The 20,930-nt window shown below is 37.9% G+C and overlaps 3 protein-coding genes and 1 long non-coding RNA gene across 5 annotated transcripts; 3 read left to right on the top strand and 1 right to left on the bottom strand.

Moving 5' to 3' along the window:
- Positions 1–429: 429 nt before the first annotated feature.
- On the top strand, positions 430–5,289 carry LOC144552138 (uncharacterized). 2 transcript variants are annotated; one of them, XM_078300252.1, is made up of 4 exons: positions 430–579; positions 3,838–4,287; positions 4,565–4,705; positions 4,986–5,289. In XM_078300252.1, the coding sequence occupies exons 1-4, from the start codon at positions 574–576 to the stop codon at positions 5,007–5,009; spliced, it is 621 nt and encodes a 206-aa protein (XP_078156378.1). In that variant the 5' UTR covers positions 430–573; the 3' UTR covers positions 5,010–5,289. The 2 variants fall into 2 exon arrangements, with proteins under 2 accessions (XP_078156378.1, XP_078156379.1); XM_078300253.1 differs by lacking the exon at positions 430–579 and adding an exon at positions 3,703–3,723.
- On the top strand, positions 1,680–2,673 carry LOC144552140 (uncharacterized). The gene is made up of 3 exons (XR_013510957.1): positions 1,680–1,729; positions 1,993–2,133; positions 2,382–2,673. It is a non-coding gene; the product is annotated as an uncharacterized LOC144552140 (long non-coding RNA).
- A 1,022-nt stretch (positions 5,290–6,311) lies between the features above and the next one.
- On the top strand, positions 6,312–7,633 carry LOC144552139 (uncharacterized). The gene is made up of 4 exons (XM_078300254.1): positions 6,312–6,332; positions 6,447–6,896; positions 7,174–7,314; positions 7,595–7,633. The coding sequence occupies exons 1-4, from the start codon at positions 6,330–6,332 to the stop codon at positions 7,616–7,618; spliced, it is 618 nt and encodes a 205-aa protein (XP_078156380.1). The 5' UTR covers positions 6,312–6,329; the 3' UTR covers positions 7,619–7,633.
- Positions 7,634–17,288: 9,655 nt separating this feature from the next.
- Positions 17,289–20,605, bottom strand: LOC144552141 (violaxanthin de-epoxidase, chloroplastic-like). The gene is made up of 6 exons (XM_078300256.1): positions 20,497–20,605; positions 20,124–20,346; positions 19,593–19,768; positions 19,166–19,262; positions 18,218–18,609; positions 17,289–17,950 (listed from the first exon to the last, which is right to left on the bottom strand). The coding sequence occupies exons 2-6, from the start codon at positions 20,331–20,333 to the stop codon at positions 17,458–17,460; spliced, it is 1,368 nt and encodes a 455-aa protein (XP_078156382.1). The 5' UTR covers positions 20,334–20,346; positions 20,497–20,605; the 3' UTR covers positions 17,289–17,457.
- Positions 20,606–20,930: the final 325 nt, after the last annotated feature.

Genomic DNA, 20,930 nt, shown 5'->3' on the forward strand with positions numbered 1-20,930 from the left:
TAATAAAAGAGAGAGAGAGAGAGAGGACCGCCTGGACCCCAGGCGGTCTGGTCCCCTAGTGGATTGCCCCTGGCTCGGGTGGTCTGCTAGAGGTGTGGCCCGCCCCTGCAGGGGGCGGTTTGGTAGGGGTGTGGCCCGCCTCTGCATGGGGGCAGTTTGGTGGCTTTTTGGGCCGCTCGTGAGCCCAGCAATCGAGGCATTTATGAAAAAAACTCCAATGCAAGGTTATTTTTAAAATTAACTTTTTTTTGAGGTATTAATAAAAATGGCCGTCCTATTCCTTTTATTTGACTGTTTCAGATGCGGGAATAGGAGGACAAAACTATAAAATATTTTGGAATTGTGTAGTTTGAAGGGTTCAAACAAATATATATACTAGGCGCTCGTCAACGGTCTCTTTTTATTTATTTTTTCTTTTTCTTCCATCTCTCCCTCTGACAAGTCTACCTTATCGCCTCAAAGTCAAGACTTGTTTCTTCTATAAAATAGACAGAGTGCAGAGGCGAAGGAGAGATATCTTTTCAAGCTCCTTTAATTAGAGAACCACCAAAAGTGATTTAATTGAAGATATTGATGGCGGTTAGCCACTTTTTTATTTCTAATTTTTGTTTACTTTGAACTTCGTTTCTCTTTGAATTCATTAATTTGGTGTTTTTTCTTTTGGATAATGCTGCTTTTCTTTGAGGGGGGTCATTTGCTGCTGAATTTGATTTATAAACTGACACTTAATTGGTCTTGAATTTGTTTCAATTCTGTTATCGATCTAGATTGAGACCCCCTAACAATATTCAATTATTGAAAATGGAGAGGTTATTTTGTAAGAAATGGGATTAACATGAACTAGTTTTTCTTTTGGCTTTTTAGATATCACACAAACCTATTCAAATGATCACACTATTAGAAATTTCCAAATCACAAATTATTTTAGGCTGGTACACAAAAAAAAATGGCGGTACCACTGGTTGCACAATTAATCATAGTTAAGCATGATTAACTCTTGAGTTGTGCAATTAAGCTTCATTTTGCACAATCTAAGATAAATTATCCCTTAATTGCAAATCCTGATTTGAAACCCATACTGGTATTTGACCTAATCAAACTGTATAATATAATATGGTAATTAAACTAATGCACATAGATTTTATTTCATAATATTTTTCACTTAGATTGTTCCTAAATATTCAACAAAAAAGATAGCTAACAACTCATCTTTCTTTCTTTGTTTGTTTTTTTTTTTTTTTTTTAGAATCAGCAATCTTACATCCCTCCATTTCCTAACAGCAATGCATCAGCTGACACACCATATACCCAGGTCTTTGAGAAAGCTCGGAACCAAAGAAAATCAGGTGGTGCACCTGAACCTGTTTTGGCAAACCCCAATACCCCACCGAACCCAAGGCATCGTGAACCCGACCCCCCTCGTGTTACCGCAAGTCCATTAGACCAGAGCTATTTGCCGGGTGGAAAATCTCCACTTCACCAACAAGGGAGCAGCGGGAATGGTTCACGTGGCAGTGGCAGTGGCAGTAGCAGATCGGGTAGTTCACATAAACCCGTTAACCCAAATTACCAGAGCCACCCAAGCCCAAAGCCTTCTGGCACTAGAAATGGTGGAAATGGGAGGTCACATGAGGGTCAAATTGGGTCTAGTACACCAGGTAGACAAATTGGATATGGTACACCAGGTAGACATACTCCAAATAGAACCCACCAGAGGCCTGCAGAACAGGTAATTCATGGCATAATTAATAAACCATCATAATTTGAGAAAATGCGGTACTGGGTACCAGTACCGCACCTGTTGTAATCAGTATTATTGCATCAAGATCGGTAATATATGCCTTATTGGCACCTACTTCCTTGAAAAATGTTGTTACCAGATAGAAGGAGGTTATATGACCAGTAATCCGCTGGTAGTCTGGTACAGCAAGCATGAATTTTAAATTGGTCTCCAATATTCTGATGGTATATATATTTTTATTTCTGGTTCAGTATGATCTGGTGCCTCCATTTCCGTCAGATGGTAAGGAGACAAACTACACTGAGGTGTTTTCACGAATCCGCAATGAGTCTTCTAATCCTCCATCAATGGTACCTTATACACCGCAGCGTGATCAGAGCCCCAAATTAAAGGTACCATTTTAATCTGTACCCTTATGTGCTGATACTGTTCCAATGAGAACTGGAGCCGATACCTCAATTTTCGGCACACAGAAACAATGTAGCATGCAATTCAGTTACTGGTACACATTGCCTTGTGCAAACTGTGTAGTTATGCTTATATCAATTTTAATAACAACACAACTAAACAATAGCATTACTGCGAAAAAACAAGAATGACGAAATAATCTAACTCTTTTATTATTATTTTTTTCTTGCAGAGATGCTCATGCTTTGGGTTGTGAACTGCATTAAATGAAAAACCTCTGAGTAAGGGGGCCCACTCTTACAGAGGAAATATATTCTTAGTTCTTTTTTATAGAGTGCTCATAAGCCCCTTGTATTTTTAATTGATTATTTTTTGTGTGAGTAATTAATTAGAAATTTTCCCATTCCCTTTTTTTTTTCGGTCGAGATGCTTTGTTGCTTATCAGAATCTAAACAGGCTGATATAAATTCCAATGTTGAATTAATTGTAACTTGTAATGAAGAAATAATAAGCATTCTTTGATAGCTCTTATTACCAAATTATGTTATGATTACTCACATTTAAAAGGTCATCATGAAAAAATGACAGAATTCTGAAAGATATTATGAAACTTCATGATCCTAAAGATCCCACAGTATATATAATATATTTATAATAATATGGAAAGAAAATCTATCTCAAATGATGACAACCTTTAATTTCAATAACATTCACATGCACAAAATTTAAGGGTTAATTTCTTTGATAAGAGTAAATAAATACAAAAGGACCGGATAACTTGTACAGGAATTAAGAGTAGAAGAATCTATAAATGAATAAATAAATAAATAAATAAATAGAGGATTATAATGCAACGATAACAACAGCAGCAATAAATAAAAGAATTTTGGAAAAACATCTCAGTTTTCTCATTGGTTTACCGGGCAACTTCTGGACCTCACTGGCCTCCTTTTTCAAAGAGTATATTGGCATTGGTAAAACGACAGGATCACATGTCCATTGAACAGGTTTCATATTTGATTAAAGTATGGTTGTATGAATAATGTGCCTATATATGCAGGTATTAATGTTAGTTTTGAACTGTCAAAGTATTCGTGTTGGATAACATATATATATATATAACAATCTAGCTTGTAAATATTAATAGTTGATAATATAAATGTAAATTATTCATTTACAACTAATTATATACAGAGGTGTTGCCTACGGACACATATTAAGCAGGGTCAATTTCGTCTTTTCCAGCCGACGACCCCCCTAACAAATTACAATAAATACACAACCAATCAATGATAAAAAAAATTTCTGTCAGAGGGGTCATTTGCTGCTTTATAAACTGACAATTAATTTGTCTTGAATTTGTTTCAATTCTGTTATCGATCTAGATTGTGACCCCCTAACAATATTCAATTAATGAAAATGGAGAGGTTATTCATAGTTAAGCCTGATTAACTCTTGAGTTGTGCATTTAAGCTTCATTTTGCACAATCTATGATAAACTAACCCTCAATTGCAGATCCTGATTTGAAACCCATACTGGTATTTGACCTAATCAATCTGTATAATATAATATGGTAATTCAACTAATGCAAATTGATTTTATTTCATATTATTTTTCACTTAGATTGTTCCTGAAAATATAGCTAACAACTCATCTTTCTCTCTTTGTTTCTTTTTTTTAATATCAGCAATCTTACATCCCTCCATTTCCCAACAGCAATGCATCAGCCGATACACCATATACAGAAGTCTTTGCGAGAGCTCGGAACCAAAGAAAATCAGGCGGTGCACCCGAACCTATTTTAGCAAACCCCAGTACCCCACCGAATCCGAGGCATCATGAACCCGACTCCCCTCGCGTTAGCGCAAGTCCATTAAACCAGAGCTATTTGCCGGGTGGAAAATCTCCACTTCACCAACAAGGGAGCAGCGGGAGTGGTTCACGTGGCAATGGCAGTGGCAGTAGCAGATCGGGTAGTTCACATAAACCCGTTAACCCGAATTACCAGAGCCACCCAAGCCCAAAGCCTTCTGGCACTAGAAATGGTGGAAATGGGAGGTCACATGAGGGTCAAATTGGGTCTAGTACACCAGGTAGACATACTCCAAATAGAACCCACCAGAGGCCTGCAGAACAGGTAATTCATGGCATAATTAATAAACCATCATAATTTGAGAAAATGCGGTACCAGTACCGCACCTGTTGCAATCAGTATTATTGCATGAAGATCGGTAATATATGCCTTATTGGCACCTACTTCCTCGAAAAATGTTGTTACCAGATAGAAGGAGGTTATATGACCAGTAATCAGCTGGTAGTCTGGTACAGTCACGCTATGGCTGGTACAGCAAGCATGAAATTTTAAATTGGTCTCCAATATTCTGATGGTATATATATTTTTATTTCTGGTTCAGTATGGTCTGGTGCCTCCATTTCCGTCATATGGTAAGGAGACAAACTACACTGAGGTGTTTTATCGAATCCGCAATGAGTCTTCTAATCCTCCATCAATGGTACCTTATACACCGCAGCGTGATCAGAGCCCCAAATTAAAGGTACCGTTTTAATCTGTACCCTTATGTGCTGATACTGTTCCAATGAGAACTGGAGCTGATACAATGTAGCGTGCAATTCAGTTACTGGTACACATTGCCTTTTATGTTTCCATGCAAACTGTTACTGCATTACTCTGATAGTCCATTCATGCTTGTGCAAACTCTGTAGTTAGGCTTATATCAATTTTAATAACACTGCAACTAAACAACAGCATTACCGTGAAAAAACAAGAATGATGAAATAATCTAACTATTTTATTATTATTATTTTGTTTTGCAGAGATGCACATGCTTTGGGTTGTGAACTGCTTAAATGAAAAACCTCTGAGTAAGGCGGGCCGCTCTTACAGTCTTAGAGAGGAAATTTATTCTTAGTTCTCTCTTATAGAGTGCTCATAAGCCACTTGTATTTTTAATTGGTTATGTTTTGCGTGAGTAATTATTATAAATTTTCCGGTTCCCTTTTTTTTTCGGTCGAGATGCTTTGTTGCTTATCAGAATCTAAACAGGCTGATATAAATTCCAATGTTGAATTAATTGTAACTTGTAATGAAGAAATAATAAGCATTCTTTGATAGCTCTTATTACCAAATTATGTTATGATTACTCACATTTAAAAGGTCATCATGAAAAAATGACAGAATTCTGAAAGATATTATGAAACTTCATGATCCTAAAGATCCCACAGTATATATAATATATTTATAATAATATGGAAAGAAAATCTATCTCAAATGATGACAACCTTTAATTTCAATAACATTCACATGCACAAAATTTAAGGGTTAATTTCTTTGATAAGAGTAAATAAATACAAAAGGACCGGATAACTTGTACAGGAATTAAGAGTAGAAGAATCTATAAATGAATAAATAAATAAATAAATAAATAGAGGATTATAATGCAACGATAACAACAGCAGCAATAAATAAAAGAATTTTGGAAAAACATCTCAGTTTTCTCATTGGTTTACCGGGCAACTTCTGGACCTCACTGGCCTCCTTTTTCAAAGAGTATATTGGCATTGGTAAAACGACAGGATCACATGTCCATTGAACAGGTTTCATATTTGATTAAAGTATGGTTGTATGAATAATGTGCCTATATATGCAGGTATTAATGTTAGTTTTGAACTGTCAAAGTATTCGTGTTGGATAACATATATATATATATAACAATCTAGCTTGTAAATATTAATAGTTGATAATATAAATGTAAATTATTCATTTACAACTAATTATATACAGAGGTGTTGCCTACGGACACATATTAAGCAGGGTCAATTTCGTCTTTTCCAGCCGACGACCCCCCTAACAAATTACAATAAATACACAACCAATCAATGATAAAAAAAATTTCTGTCAGAGGGGTCATTTGCTGCTTTATAAACTGACAATTAATTTGTCTTGAATTTGTTTCAATTCTGTTATCGATCTAGATTGTGACCCCCTAACAATATTCAATTAATGAAAATGGAGAGGTTATTCATAGTTAAGCCTGATTAACTCTTGAGTTGTGCATTTAAGCTTCATTTTGCACAATCTATGATAAACTAACCCTCAATTGCAGATCCTGATTTGAAACCCATACTGGTATTTGACCTAATCAATCTGTATAATATAATATGGTAATTCAACTAATGCAAATTGATTTTATTTCATATTATTTTTCACTTAGATTGTTCCTGAAAATATAGCTAACAACTCATCTTTCTCTCTTTGTTTCTTTTTTTTAATATCAGCAATCTTACATCCCTCCATTTCCCAACAGCAATGCATCAGCCGATACACCATATACAGAAGTCTTTGCGAGAGCTCGGAACCAAAGAAAATCAGGCGGTGCACCCGAACCTATTTTAGCAAACCCCAGTACCCCACCGAATCCGAGGCATCATGAACCCGACTCCCCTCGCGTTAGCGCAAGTCCATTAAACCAGAGCTATTTGCCGGGTGGAAAATCTCCACTTCACCAACAAGGGAGCAGCGGGAGTGGTTCACGTGGCAATGGCAGTGGCAGTAGCAGATCGGGTAGTTCACATAAACCCGTTAACCCGAATTACCAGAGCCACCCAAGCCCAAAGCCTTCTGGCACTAGAAATGGTGGAAATGGGAGGTCACATGAGGGTCAAATTGGGTCTAGTACACCAGGTAGACATACTCCAAATAGAACCCACCAGAGGCCTGCAGAACAGGTAATTCATGGCATAATTAATAAACCATCATAATTTGAGAAAATGCGGTACCAGTACCGCACCTGTTGCAATCAGTATTATTGCATGAAGATCGGTAATATATGCCTTATTGGCACCTACTTCCTCGAAAAATGTTGTTACCAGATAGAAGGAGGTTATATGACCAGTAATCAGCTGGTAGTCTGGTACAGTCACGCTATGGCTGGTACAGCAAGCATGAAATTTTAAATTGGTCTCCAATATTCTGATGGTATATATATTTTTATTTCTGGTTCAGTATGGTCTGGTGCCTCCATTTCCGTCATATGGTAAGGAGACAAACTACACTGAGGTGTTTTATCGAATCCGCAATGAGTCTTCTAATCCTCCATCAATGGTACCTTATACACCGCAGCGTGATCAGAGCCCCAAATTAAAGGTACCGTTTTAATCTGTACCCTTATGTGCTGATACTGTTCCAATGAGAACTGGAGCTGATACAATGTAGCGTGCAATTCAGTTACTGGTACACATTGCCTTTTATGTTTCCATGCAAACTGTTACTGCATTACTCTGATAGTCCATTCATGCTTGTGCAAACTCTGTAGTTAGGCTTATATCAATTTTAATAACACTGCAACTAAACAACAGCATTACCGTGAAAAAACAAGAATGATGAAATAATCTAACTATTTTATTATTATTATTTTGTTTTGCAGAGATGCACATGCTTTGGGTTGTGAACTGCTTAAATGAAAAACCTCTGAGTAAGGCGGGCCGCTCTTACAGTCTTAGAGAGGAAATTTATTCTTAGTTCTCTCTTATAGAGTGCTCATAAGCCACTTGTATTTTTAATTGGTTATGTTTTGCGTGAGTAATTATTATAAATTTTCCGGTTCCCTTTTTTTTTCGGTCGAGATGCTTAATTTGTTGCTTATCAGAATCTAAAAAGGCCGTTATAAATTCCAATATTGAATTAATTGTAACTTGTAACGAAGAAATAATTAGTATTCTTTGATAGCTCTTATTACCAAATTTTTTATGATTACTTACATTTAAAAGGTCATCATGGAAAAAATGACAGAATTCCGAAAGATAGTATGAAACTTCATGATCCTAAAGATCCCACAATATATATTTATAATAATATGGAAAGAAAAACTATCTCAAATGATGACAACCTTTCAATAGCATCATCAGAACATTCACAAAATTTAAGGGAATTAATTTCTTTGATAAGAGTAAATAAATACAAAAGGACCGGGTAACTTGTGCAGGAACAGTAGAAGAATCTTTAGTGCAACGATAACGACAGCAACAATAAATAAAAGAATTTTGGAAAAACATCTCAGTTTTCTCATTGGTTTGCCGACAGCTTCTGGAAATCACATCCTCTCCAATACCTCATAAGGTAATCTTTTACAATTACTAGATCTGGACCGTTCTTTTTAACTTGGCACGAATCTCAAAGCCCAATAATACTGCCCCTACGGTGACCCGAATCCCAAACCAGTTGAGATTCCGTAAAGTGGGGTCCGGATCCCCTAAAGTAATCCAACTTTTGGATTTTGGATTAGGACCATCTGATTCGAATCCGGAGTGAGATCACATCGGAATTCGGATTCGTGACTTGAGATGTGTGTGCTCCACTTTGGATGGATTATCACAAATTAGAATCGGACGGTCCGGATCCAAAACCCAAAAGTTGGGTTACTTCTATCAAATTGTATATTACTGCAAAGGATCTCAACTTCTTTTTCAAATAGTATCTTCGTCTTGGCATTGGTAAAGCGACAGGATCACATGTCCATTAAACTAAATTTTTTTTGATGGACTTCTATTAACAGGTTTCATATTTGATTAATGGATACTCTTTCAACTGAAATTCGAATATAAAAACACTCACACATAATTTATTATTTTAATCACTACATAAAAATATTGATTTCCCTCTCCCTTTTAACCGACATTTGTTTCTGTTTATATTAATTAATTTGAGAACAATGAGCATGCTTTTCTGGGATATTGGCGGTTTTATGTTAGGCTTAATATTTTTTTTGAGGAAAAACAAGGGTCATGCCCTTATTTCATTGATTAAAAAGGCGGTTACAAGAGTTTTGTAACTTCAAAATAAAGACAATTGCAGCTCAGAACATCTGAGCTTAAAAAGTAAACTAAAAAAGAAAAGAGAAAATGGTAGATATGTCTACTGGTAAGACCATACCAGTAAGACTAAATCTTGAAAAAAAATAAAAATAAAAATAAAAAATAAAAATAAAACCCACATCTGTGGTCTTCAACTATGCTGGTATGCTCTCCTTCACAGCAAGCTATATCTACATTGCACCTCTTGAAGAATGAGGGCAATAGAAATGTGCTCCAGTGTCAACACATTCCTCCTGACAGCGTACCAGTATGCTATTTTCTCAATACAGCATACTAGTTCAATGTCCGATGTCCTCCTGTCAGTGTACCAATTCATTTGTACCAGTCCTTAGTTCTCCAAACACCTGAGCATCGTACCAGTCTTTCTTCTGTACCCAGTCCGATCTGATCAGTGGCATTCCATCATTGCCCCTGTGATTGTTGTTGCAGTTTAGACACAGGAAGCCGATGGTGAGGCTGAAAGCAAGCTGTATCTCCACTGGTCTTGTACTTGCGTTACCAATTCTGAAATCTCATTTGTAGAATCTCTGAATATTCTACTACATCTTTCCCTCCACAGAACAAATTGTGAGATTAACAAAATTGATCTTTCCTTCTTTGTGTATCCTTTATCGATTATGGCAGAGATCGCATCACTTCCATGAAGAATTGAAACGATCGGCATTCTGACACCGAATATCACAGCCACTCTTCTATATAAGCTTGTTGCCATGGGACATTCACTGAATAGATGTTTTACTGACTCAGATTTGTTTTTACACATGATACACCAATTTACAAGGCACCATCCTTTCTTATTCAAGTTGTCAATCGTCAGAATTTTATTAAGCAACAGTAACCATGCAAAAACCTTCATTCTTGGTGGCACCAACAATTTCCATATTCCCCGGTTATTGTTTGTGATCGTTGGACCATTCATGAAAGCAAAGTATGCTGATTTGACTGAGAAGTTACCCCTCTCAGTCCATTTCCAAATAACTTCATCATTGGTGTGACTATCCAAATTCACAACAGATAGAATTTCGCCTTGTAAAGATATCAATTCCTCACACGCATCCTGAGACAAATTACTCTGAAATTGCAATGATAAAGGTATGGTTGTCATGACCTTTGCCAATGTCACCATAGGATCAACACTGTAGGTGAATAGAGTAGGATATTTGTGCTTGAGAATGCCAAATCCCCAATCATGTACCCAAAACCCAATAGAGGAACCATTACCAGGTTGTCTAATAACCGAAATATCAAAAAATTGGTAAGCCTCTTTAAGGGTTGTTGAAAATAAGGTGGAACTAGGGATCAATTCTCTTGATAGATTGGTTAAGTAGAAACATGATTTCCACAGCCTTTCCTTCGGTTCAGCCCACTGCCAACACCATTTCATCAGCATAGCCAAATTGAATTTTTTGAGATTTACAACACCAAGACCACCAAGCTTTTTAGGCAAACAAACAAAGTCCCATTTAGCAAGGTTCAGTTTATGAGACTCCGTTGTAACTCCATGCCATAGAAAGCGTCGTCTGATTTTATCAATTTCCTTAATTGTCCATGCCGGTAACCTAAAAACTGACATATAATATGTTGGAAGAGAAGATAAAACCGCATTTAGCAGCTGTAACCTTCCTGCAATAGAAAGGTTCTTGGCTGCCCATCCCGCCAATCTTTTGTTGAATCTCTGTATCAAAGGTAAGAAGGCGGCTCTTGTAAGGCATTTGTTTGATAGTGGGAGACCAAGATAGGTGAATGGAAAAGAACCGAGTTTACAACCCATCATCCTTGCAAAATGGTTTCCTTGGTCATCTGGATCCTGAGAGAGTAGCAGTTCAGATTTGGTTAGGTTAACCGCTAAACCAGATATCCCTTCAAATGCTATAAAAGCAATCTTTAGCATTTGTAATTGTTGAATCTCCGGCTTCACAAAGAAAAGCGCATCATCCGCATACAAAAGACACGATTTCATTCCTTGAAATGGCAGTCTAATGGCTCCATTTTGCACCAATTTATTGAACCATCGCGTGATAAAATCCATTGCCATGATAAAAAGAAATGGCGATAGAGGGTCTCCTTGGCGCACGCCTCTTTTCAAAATAATCTTCTTACCAGCAAGACCATTTATGATTACTTGAGAGGAACCAGTAAGGACAATCTCTTTTATCCAAGACAACCAGCATTGCGGAAAATTTAAGTTTTCCAGCACCTTTAGTAGAAATTGCCAGCTGATGGTATCAAAAGCCTTTTGAATATCAGCTTTAAAGATCGCTAAAGGTACTTTTGTTTTGTATGAATGTTGCAAGACTTGTTGAGCATATATAAATCCTTCTGTTATTTGCCTTTCTTTTACAAAACCTGTTTGAGCCAAGTCAACTAAGTCATGTAAACAGCCTTGAAGTCTATTAGCCAAGACTTTTGAGAACATTTTCTGTATACTGTGGATCAAGCTTATTGGTCGAAAGTCTTGAGGTCTTAGAGCATGGTCTCTTTTTGGGATGAGCACAATGTATGATGAATTCAGAGATGCAAGAGAGATATTTTGGCTAGTGGATGTTCTGAAAACTGCATGAATGTCCGGCAACAGAATATTTGCAAATTTCTTAAAAAATTCTGCGGTGAATCCATCCGGCCCAGGACTCTTGTTGTTGGGCCATTGGTCAATGACATCCTTTAGTTCTTGCATTGTGATGTCAGAAGCTAAATGCCTAAGATCATTTTGCCTCTGATATAGGTTTGACCAAAAAATAGTTGGCATCTCTTTAGAATCAGCACCCATTAAACTGGTATAAAACTGAAAAAAAGCATCAGCTTTTGCCTTTTGGTCTGAAAATTGAACACCATTATGCTCAATTTGAGGAATAGAATTCGAATTCTTTGATTGAGAGGCCATGTCATGAAAAAACTTCGTTCCTTTGTCGCCTTGCAATTCCCATTTTATCTTGGATCTTTGTTTCCATATGTCTTCTTCCAAGACACTAAGTTCAGTGTATCTCTTTTTTAGTAAGCATGCAACTAGCTTCTCAAGTGGAGTCGGTATTCTTATTTCTTTTACTTTGTCTATCCAACCTAAGAAATCTCGACAAGATTTGATCTGCTTCTTAATTGAACCGACTTTGAGATTTGCCCATTCTTTGATCGCTCTCTGTAGAAGACATAATTTCTGGTGCAGCTGTACCGGGTGAGACGCCATTGGCAAGGATGTCCATGTTCTGTTCACTACCTCTTCAAATTGAGGAAACTTCAACCAACAATTTTCCATTCTAAAGAATCTTGATTTTCTGAAGGTGGTTCTTGCAATATATACAATCGGACAATGATCCGATGAGGTGTTCGGCAAAGCCTTCTGCATTGAATTGGGAAATTGCATATTCCATTCGCTTGAAATGAGAAAACGGTCTAAGCGTGCCATAGCCGGCTGACTCCTTTCATTAGACCATGTGAACTGTCGTCCGTGCAGTGTGATATTCAAGAGACCAAGGTCAGATATTAACCTTGAAAATTGCAGAGATGAGCGCCAGACTGTATTATTATTGTTTCTGTCTTGTTGATCCAAAGTGTTGTTGAAATCCCCGCAAACTATCCAGGGAACAGAGCTGATTGGTTTGAGAGAAGATAGTTCATCATAAAATTCCTGTTTGTTCTGATTGGAGGGGCCATATACAGATGTGAAAAGGAATTTGCTGCTGTCATGAGTATTCTGTAGCATTGTTGAAACATAATATCTTCTTATATCCGAACTCAACAAAGTAAATTTGTTTGGGTTCCAAGCCGTAAGCACTCCACCTCGTGTATTCTGAGCATTAAGTACTTGGTAACTCCTCAATCTGAAGCCACAAATCTGACTCATGAGTGTATCATCCATCTGAGAAATCTTTGTTTCTTGTAATGAAACTATGTCAGGTCTTTCCAGAAGCAATGTTTGTCTTATTGCCAAGCGTTTGGGGCGCTCATTTAATCCTCGAACATTCCAACTAATGAACTTTAATTTAGTGTTGTAACTCATTGTGAACTAGCAAATCTTCTTTAAACTCTTAAAAAGCTTCATTTCCACATAACTGATACAACATCGTATAGAACCCGATGCTTAGCCCAAACTTGAAGCCCTTACAAAAAATTAAAACATTGCTCCCCTTCCCCTGAGACCTTATGCTGCCCCATACTTGGCAGTCATCATAAAACAAATACCGAAAACAACCGGTAAACAAAGACCCGAAAACCACAAAAACAATCATAAAACTGACTCTACCCTTCATCATAAACATAATTAACCCTATCCAAACCACTTGAACACTGACATAGGAGGAGCTTTGTAAATCCATTAAACTAAATCATTAACAGGGCTTATTCCCTGCTCCACTCCTTCCTCCAAAGCCTTCTTAATTTTGACCGCAATTTCCCCCTCCATAGAAAGACCAGCCATTCCCACAATGGCTTCAGCATGTACTTCAGATAACGGATTAAAGGATTTGAGATACTCCATATCAGGTTCCTTAAAAGAACGAGCCCTCTTTTTAGTATGAGATGTCGAGGTGCCCGAATCCTTATATCCCTGGACAATTCTTGCCTTGTCTATTGCTGAAACATATGGTCCCTTGTGCTTGCCGCTCAATCGCGGACTTCTTCTAATTCCAGAAATATCATTGTTGCTAACCCGGGCCTTTGTCTTAGTAGGCCGAGTTGTGTTCTGACTCTTAAAAGATGGTCCATCTTCAAAACCAGGTGGAGGGCCATCAATTAAATCCTGGGCCGAATGGTGATCAGCCCATGAGTTGTTCACTTGAGCATCATTTTGTAGGATCACTTTGTCATTAAAATTTGAACTAGTAATTGCAAGTGGTTGTTCAGTGATATTAAAACCAGAAACCTTATTTTGAAAGTTTGAAAAAGTTGGTCCAGCAAGCAATAAATTCGGTGGGATTTGGAAAGTATCAAGAGAAAATTTGAATAACGGCTCTATAGAGATGCCATTAATTCCAGAATTATTGCCATGCGAAATCACTTGTTCCCAGGTCCTTTCTACGCAAAAAGAGTGCACCACAGTTGTCATCTTCCCCAGGCTATTAATTTCATTAATTACCACATGCATGACCTGTTTGACTCGTCCATTCTGTTGTTGAACAGGAGTCTCCAGTATCTTGTTTTGCACCCATTGCTGTAGAGGGCGGCCTTTGAGACTGCCATCATCCTCATGGTGATGAAACCATGACAGTTCTCGGTTATCCCCGTTGCGTGCTGCTACCAGACCTTGATCCTGTGGAGCATCTGGTAAGGGCTGGTTTTGCAACATTTCCTGTTGTTGTGGAGCATCCACTTGCGGCTGATTTGGTTGTTGTAGAGGGCCCTCATTTTGATGCACATGCTGATTACCATGGCCATCATTAGGATCCTGTCCTCCGTTCGGTCCTTGACCTCCCTGATTGTGTTGCTGTTGAGGTCCTTGCATGAAGCGGTTTGTCCATCCCTCAAGTTCAACTTGAACATAGGTTGCATTGGGATCTTCAGATATCATCAGTGCTCTTGGGATGTTGTTGGGATCATGAACCGCAACTAGAAGGCGTAGAGTCGCATAATTACCATTGATAAAACAAGTTGCAATACGCAACAGAGTACCGAATCCAGCAACAACAATATTAAGATCTTGCCTATTCCAGTATTGAAGAGGAAGACCATGAAGTCTGATTCTTGCCTTTTGGGTTGTTGGCTCGAACGTGGTGTCTAGCATGGGGGACCATTCTATAAGCTGAACCTCAACATTGTCACCCAAGTTAAAAACACCAATAGAAACTGCATGATCCCTCATACGGGTTGTCGGGAAGATAACTAGATAATCACCAAGGGTCGGGTCTATTGTTTCAACAGAGATATCCCTAGTGTTTATTCGAAAGAGCCTTACCAATATGTTTGCAAGGCGACTCGGTATGTGCCGGTTGTTATAGTGAGGGCCAATCATCAGAACTGCTGATTTATCTAGGAATCGATTAGCCTCATGCAAACCCATTCTAGGAGGGAGGTAAACCCTTAATTCATCCGGTCTATTATTTACCAGTTCAGGAGCCATCATCCGTGTAAACTGCCAATTGTTGCGTCCGTCCATGTCTTCTTCAGATGGGAAAGAGATATCCTTAGGTTCAGGGTTGTTCAACAAGTTTGGTGTGGTGTAGAAACCATGTTGCCCTTCTTTTATAGATGATTCTTGATGCACAGTATTTGACTGATCATTAATTTGAGACCTTCCATCTTCCTTTTTGGCAATTGTATTGCCATTACTCTTTGGAGAGTTTAACAGACATCGACGCAAGATATGGGTTGTGCTGCCGCATTTAAAACATTTCCTTAAAGATTTGCATTCAGCTCTTCTATGCCCCCTTTGTAAACATTTAAAACATTTCCCTTGTTTTAAAAGAGCTGTAATGGTTGGGTCAAATGTTGCATAGGTTTTGACAGTAGGTTTGGGCTTCAAGGCTCTTCGTTTCCTACGCACCACTGTCCATCCATCCTCTTCATGAATAGATGAGTTAATATTTGAGGGAGCCAACGGGTTACCTTTATTCAAAGTTGTGTCTTGAGAGGATGCTTCGGATGAAACAAACAACTGGAGAGGTTTTTGCATATTAATGGGATTAATAGGATTAATGGGAGTATTAACTGAAGAGGTATTTGTAGATCTTTTTTGAGAATCAAAGTTATTCTCCCTGTGTAACAGCTTATTTCGAAATGCACCAGCATATGTCAGAAGAGGTGATTCTCTATCCATGGCTGCTCCTTGTGATTCATCTTCTATCTCCAGTTTTCCGCTATCGTTAGCCCTTATCACTGCCTCCTCGACTTCGAGTTTGTCTCTGTCTTTTGTTGCTCTCGCTATTGCTTCCTTGGTCGCCTTTTTTTTTGCCTTTCGAATCAGCAATCCCTCCATCGGTCCTTGTCCAATCGCTTGAATCGCCTGTCTCCAAGCGCAGGGATTGTCAGTCTCCAATCTCTTCAGCTTCCCATCTCCAGTCGCTCGAATTGCTCTCGCCACTGATTCCTTGGTTGCCAGTTTTCTTATTTTCCGAATCGCCAGTCGCTCCGATCGCCAGTCACCTTCCAATCGCCTTCCAATCGCCAGTCGCTCCATCTCTACTGTTAGGCTTAATATTTTGAAAGCAATTTATCTTAGTTTAGTTGGGGTGACTGTTTATTTCGTCTGGATTAGGCTTTAAAGTGGGCTTCGGCCCGGATTCAGCCCATCCGTGTTATTTTGGGCTTATTCAAGTTAATAGGTTACTGGTCTTTTACTCATTTATACATTGGCTTCTTGTTTTCTATCTTTATTTTTTAATAATTTGAGATTATAGGACAAAATAAGATGCCTAGATAAAAATAAAACTGTTGGATATAATCTACATCATTTTATTTATGCACGTGTAAAAAATTATGACATTTCAACTTTGTTTTGGTTGTCATCAAAAGTTTGTAAAAACGTACTAATGTGGATAATTTCTAGACGTTGATTTTTCAACTTATTAATTTACATATAAACAAAACCAAAATGTAATATTTTTTTTATGAGCACATAGAGAAAATAACATAGATCACATCTAATGATTTTATTTTTATGTTTATAATTTAAATTTTGAGATATTAACGTTTTAAAAATGGAAGGACAGTGGAGGCACAAAAAATAAAGGCATTTAAACCCTCCTATTTTTCAAAAGAATGTTACAATACAACTAATTCTGGTTAACACCAGTAGACTCGTCCTTTTCCTGATTCACTGGCAACGTCCAGTTCTCTTGATCAACAGCTCTCAGTTTGTTTTTGCTTTAAACCCACACTTATGCTTTGGTTTATGAACTTCTAAGTAGGAGCTCAAGTGTGCAGGGCAGGAAAAAAAAAAAAAAAGATAGAAGAAGAAAGCTATTAGCTGTTGTTTTCATTTTTTTCCCAGAAATGCTGGTCCACTTAAAGAATCGGCAAACCAAATTAAAAATTAAATATCATTGTAAGGCCATTCTTATCTATGCATTTTTATTCTTGGTCTTTTTCTTTTATGGAGAGTTTATGTCCCTTGTATTAGTAAAAGCTTTTGTGCCAGTAATTGGAGGACTTTTACTTTTCCTTTTTCCTTGATGTGCTCTGTTGGATGAAATGTAGAAAGAGCCCTTACAAAAGTAACCTGCTTTTGACAAGATAGCTGTGCAGAATTGCAGTTTCAATGTTCAATTGTTGTAGAACTTGTAATTAAATGATGTGTATACTATTAGTAAGGGTAATGCATGCACAGAACAACTACTTAAATTATACCTATATATATTGCATTTACATATTTACATATAACCAAACTTGATGTTTCTGGAGGGGTATACAAACACAAAAAAGCCCAAGAAATTTAACTAAATTTATCTTATGTCTGCCTTTACCTTGGCGCCAATAAAGGAACAAAAGACTATCGCAATTTCCTTATAGGTAAAGCACGGCCAAACAACTTCTCAACCTCGATTGCTTCCATTTTTAACCCATCTAAAACCTCCATTTCTTCCTTACTTAAGAAGTTCTCAGCATCTCTCTCCACCTCATTGAACCTCTCAGCTAGCTTCTGAAGCAGGGTCAATTCTGTCTTTTCAAACTGTACAACCTCCCCTTCTATCTCCTCGACCTCCCTCACTATACTCTTCTCTCCCTCCTCCACTGTCTTCTCTATCCTCTCCACCAACGGCGGTTCAGGGCCACACGTGTTGTCGGTGCGAATGAATTGTGAGAAATCACGGTTTATGCTCTTAGCAGCACGTTCTAGCTCAGGAATTACTGTGGCCGGCACAGTGCGGTTTCTTGTGTATAGCACTGCACCTCCATAGCCATCCCATGCATCATTTCGCCCACGGTAGTATACAAAAATGTAGTCATCAGGCTTGCTTTCTACCTTCGATGAGATAATATACCTAAATTCCATTTAAACAAAGTAAAATAAATATGGCAATGATGGATTTCAATATGGTGCCAATATTCATTTCTGCATAATTGGGCACAATGCAGCCTTTATTAATTTGGAAATTTTGTTTTGAAGTAATGCTAAAATTGAGCTCAAAACAGTCCACAACAAAAAAATGCCATAGAAAGTTGCCTGATTGTAGAGGTACCCTGATTGTATCTGATGTGTGTGCAAGACAGTGTGTTGCAGAGAGAGAGAGAGAGAGAGAGAGGGATACCAGTCATCCTGGTAGTGCAAATACTCGTTATCATGGTTATACAAAATTCCAGGTCTAGAAGGATCCTGAGCAAACTTCTGCACAGCGGATCGTGTAAAGAATCCGGTGTCTGGGGTCCGGATCCTCCATGTCAGATTCCCAACAAGCTTATCTCCCTCTACTTTAAACTCATGAGCCTGACAATCAAATGTGTCGAAGGTTGGGTTCAACCCACTAGAGATGTACCACTTTCCAGTGAAATCTGACAGGTTGAAGGATCTGACGAGGGCTCCCGGATCAGGTTCCGGGAATTCACCCAGATCTGATTTGCGGGGCACACACTTCTTCTGGGAGACGGCACACTCGTTGAACTGATCAACAACACTGTTCTCGAATAGGTCGCCACATTTTATCTGCCAGGAAGTTAAAGAAATTCAGTATTGCTGTGCCTCTAGGAACCAGAAAATACCGTCATATCACCACAAATTTATGATGTCACCTGACAAGTCATGGAATTAAAATTATCCAAACAAATGAAATTTTTTTTGACGAGTCATGAAATTGAAGTATGGTGTTCTAGTAAACGTAGTTATCTCGCTTTACAGATTGTGAAAAAAGAAAAAACTGTTAAGTTCAGGTCACCTATGTTAAGACTGTTATATTGTGGTAGTGAACTAGGTAATTAGGTACCAACAAGTCATAAAATAAAAGAAAATGCTTACAAATAACAAAAATATGTCACAGCTGTTACACCTAGCTATCTGGTAAATTTTATTTTTTATTTGAAACCCGTAGGTCCTATCTGGTAAATTAGTCCTTAGGCAGGGGTATATAAAGATACCATACAATTAAATCGAACTACCTTGTATTCTTTTGTGAAAAAAAAATAAAGATGGAAAAGTTTGAATCTACTGTTAGTGAAACTGAAATCAAGTTCTGTAGATGCAAGTGCCACTGCTGTCATAGTACCTGGCACTCGGTTTCATCAGGACGGTTGTTGCAAGTCTGTAAGCATGCTACATTTGCAGCGCATGACGGGTTTGCTATGCACTTCGCCAACTCAATCCTGATAAAAGCAACAGATTGTTGCCCCAAAATATCCCAAATTTCTCTTAAAAGTTATGCAAGCACCTTATGCAAAATTTATACCTCATCATACCTCATCTGGGAAACAACACTTCCATTACGAATTACATGGACAAGCTGGTCTGGTGAACCCAATATAATTAGTTCTAGCTGGAAAGATCTCAAAACTTCTTCATTTCACAATTCTTTCTTAGAATAAATAAGAAGATCTCTTGAGTTCATTGGCTGAATGTTGTACCTTAAAGTCTTGCTAAACTATAGTATGATAGGAGGATAAAAAAGAACAAAATACATGTACAAGATAACATACCGGCATTCTTTTAATAGACAAGTGCACGTCTTCAGTGCATCAGTTGCATGGGCCGATGGAATTACTAAAAACGAGCATGCAACTATTCCAGTTATTGTCACAAGCTGCATTCTGCTCCAACTCTTGGCATTATTCCACAGTACTGGCTGAGTGACTGGTATTAGATCTGCTTTTTCCTGTCAAATATTGTACTTCTTTATGAGAATTTGTGCATACAATAATGAGGGCATGACAAAGCTATAGTGTTCAGTTAGCCTAATTCCTCCTCTTTGCTAGCGTTGCATTAACTTGATTTCAGGATTAAAAGGGAATTAGTAACTTCCAAGTCAATTCCTCTGCCAATTAGCCCAGATAGATAAAGAGCTATTCAATCAAACTATTTGAAGAATTAATTAACCGAGTGTTTGGGTTAAGCACATTCCTCTAGAACTGCATTTTATTGTTCAATGCAAGTTTTACTGAGCAGTATGCACAAGCCTTATTTCATTCTTGTGTTAATTGAAAAGAAAACAAAAAAAAAATTCCATTAACCTTTGACGAAGGGGTGCTCACTATAGATAATGTACAATCAATGCGGTGAGAATTTGCAAGAGAAATTGACCATTTTGCCCTTGGAAGCACACAACAAACTTTCACCTTATCTCGAGTTCTGACCTTTCCTGATACATTTCTAAATTTCTCTGTGTTCCTTTCATATAGACATGCATGCTTTATGCATGACCGAGATGTCATAGCTCTCATTAGATGAATTTGCCTGAAAGTGAATAAAACAAAAAGAAATACATAAATATTTATGGTTAAACCTTTAATATTTAGTTGAGAATATGCAAAAGATCAGAAGCAGACATATACAGGAATTGTTATATAACAAATCAATTGGCTTGTAGTGGGAATTTTTGTAAACCTTAAAGGAAGAGAGAGCGAGAGATCAGGCCCACCAGGTGAGTGTTCTAATTGGTTGGAGGGAGGGTAATGGCGGGAAAGGAAGAGAAAAGAAGAAAAGAAAAAAAAGAGAGGGAGAGTGTGAGGTTGAGGAGAGATTAGGAAGGGAAGGTGGGGAAATGGAGTTAAAATTCGATCACCAAAGGTAACAGAATATCTATGTTTGGATCTGAACCGTCCAATAGGAATCCGCACGACTGTTAAAGCGTACCCAAGCGTTCCACCACGGACCGGATTTGCTGGGATTCCGATTGGACGGCAGTGATCTAAAAAAAAGAAATCTGTTACCTTAGAGGATAGTATTCATTAGAGTGGAAGGGTACTTTGATAAGAACAAAATGTGTGGAGCTTGGGATTCGAATGTGTTCTTGGGCTAATTTGGGCTAATTTGGATTC

The sequence above is a fragment of the Carex rostrata genome, chromosome 3, assembly GCF_964058835.1.
Source record: "Carex rostrata chromosome 3, lpCarRost1.2, whole genome shotgun sequence".
NCBI classification, from domain to species: Eukaryota; Viridiplantae; Streptophyta; class Magnoliopsida; order Poales; family Cyperaceae; genus Carex; species Carex rostrata.

What these genes read in the sequence shown, in the direction of transcription:
- LOC144552138 (XM_078300252.1), top strand. An exon ending in ACCAGAGGCCTGCAGAACAG is followed by an intron (nt 4,288 to 4,564) that starts GTAATTCATGGC and finishes TTTCTGGTTCAG; the next exon opens with TATGGTCTGGTGCCTCCATT. An exon ending in ATCAGAGCCCCAAATTAAAG is followed by an intron (nt 4,706 to 4,985) that starts GTACCGTTTTAA and finishes TTTGTTTTGCAG; the next exon opens with AGATGCACATGCTTTGGGTT.
- LOC144552139 (XM_078300254.1), top strand. An exon ending in ACCAGAGGCCTGCAGAACAG is followed by an intron (nt 6,897 to 7,173) that starts GTAATTCATGGC and finishes TTTCTGGTTCAG; the next exon opens with TATGGTCTGGTGCCTCCATT. An exon ending in ATCAGAGCCCCAAATTAAAG is followed by an intron (nt 7,315 to 7,594) that starts GTACCGTTTTAA and finishes TTTGTTTTGCAG; the next exon opens with AGATGCACATGCTTTGGGTT.
- LOC144552141 (XM_078300256.1), bottom strand. Translation starts at nt 20,333, where the DNA reads ATGAGAGCTATGACATCTCGGTCATGCATAAAGCATGCATGTCTATAT. An exon ending in TGAGCACCCCTTCGTCAAAG is followed by an intron (nt 19,769 to 20,123) that starts GTTAATGGAATT and finishes AATATTTGACAG; the next exon opens with GAAAAAGCAGATCTAATACC. An exon ending in CTGATGAAACCGAGTGCCAG is followed by an intron (nt 18,610 to 19,165) that starts GTACTATGACAG and finishes ACTTCCTGGCAG; the next exon opens with ATAAAATGTGGCGACCTATT.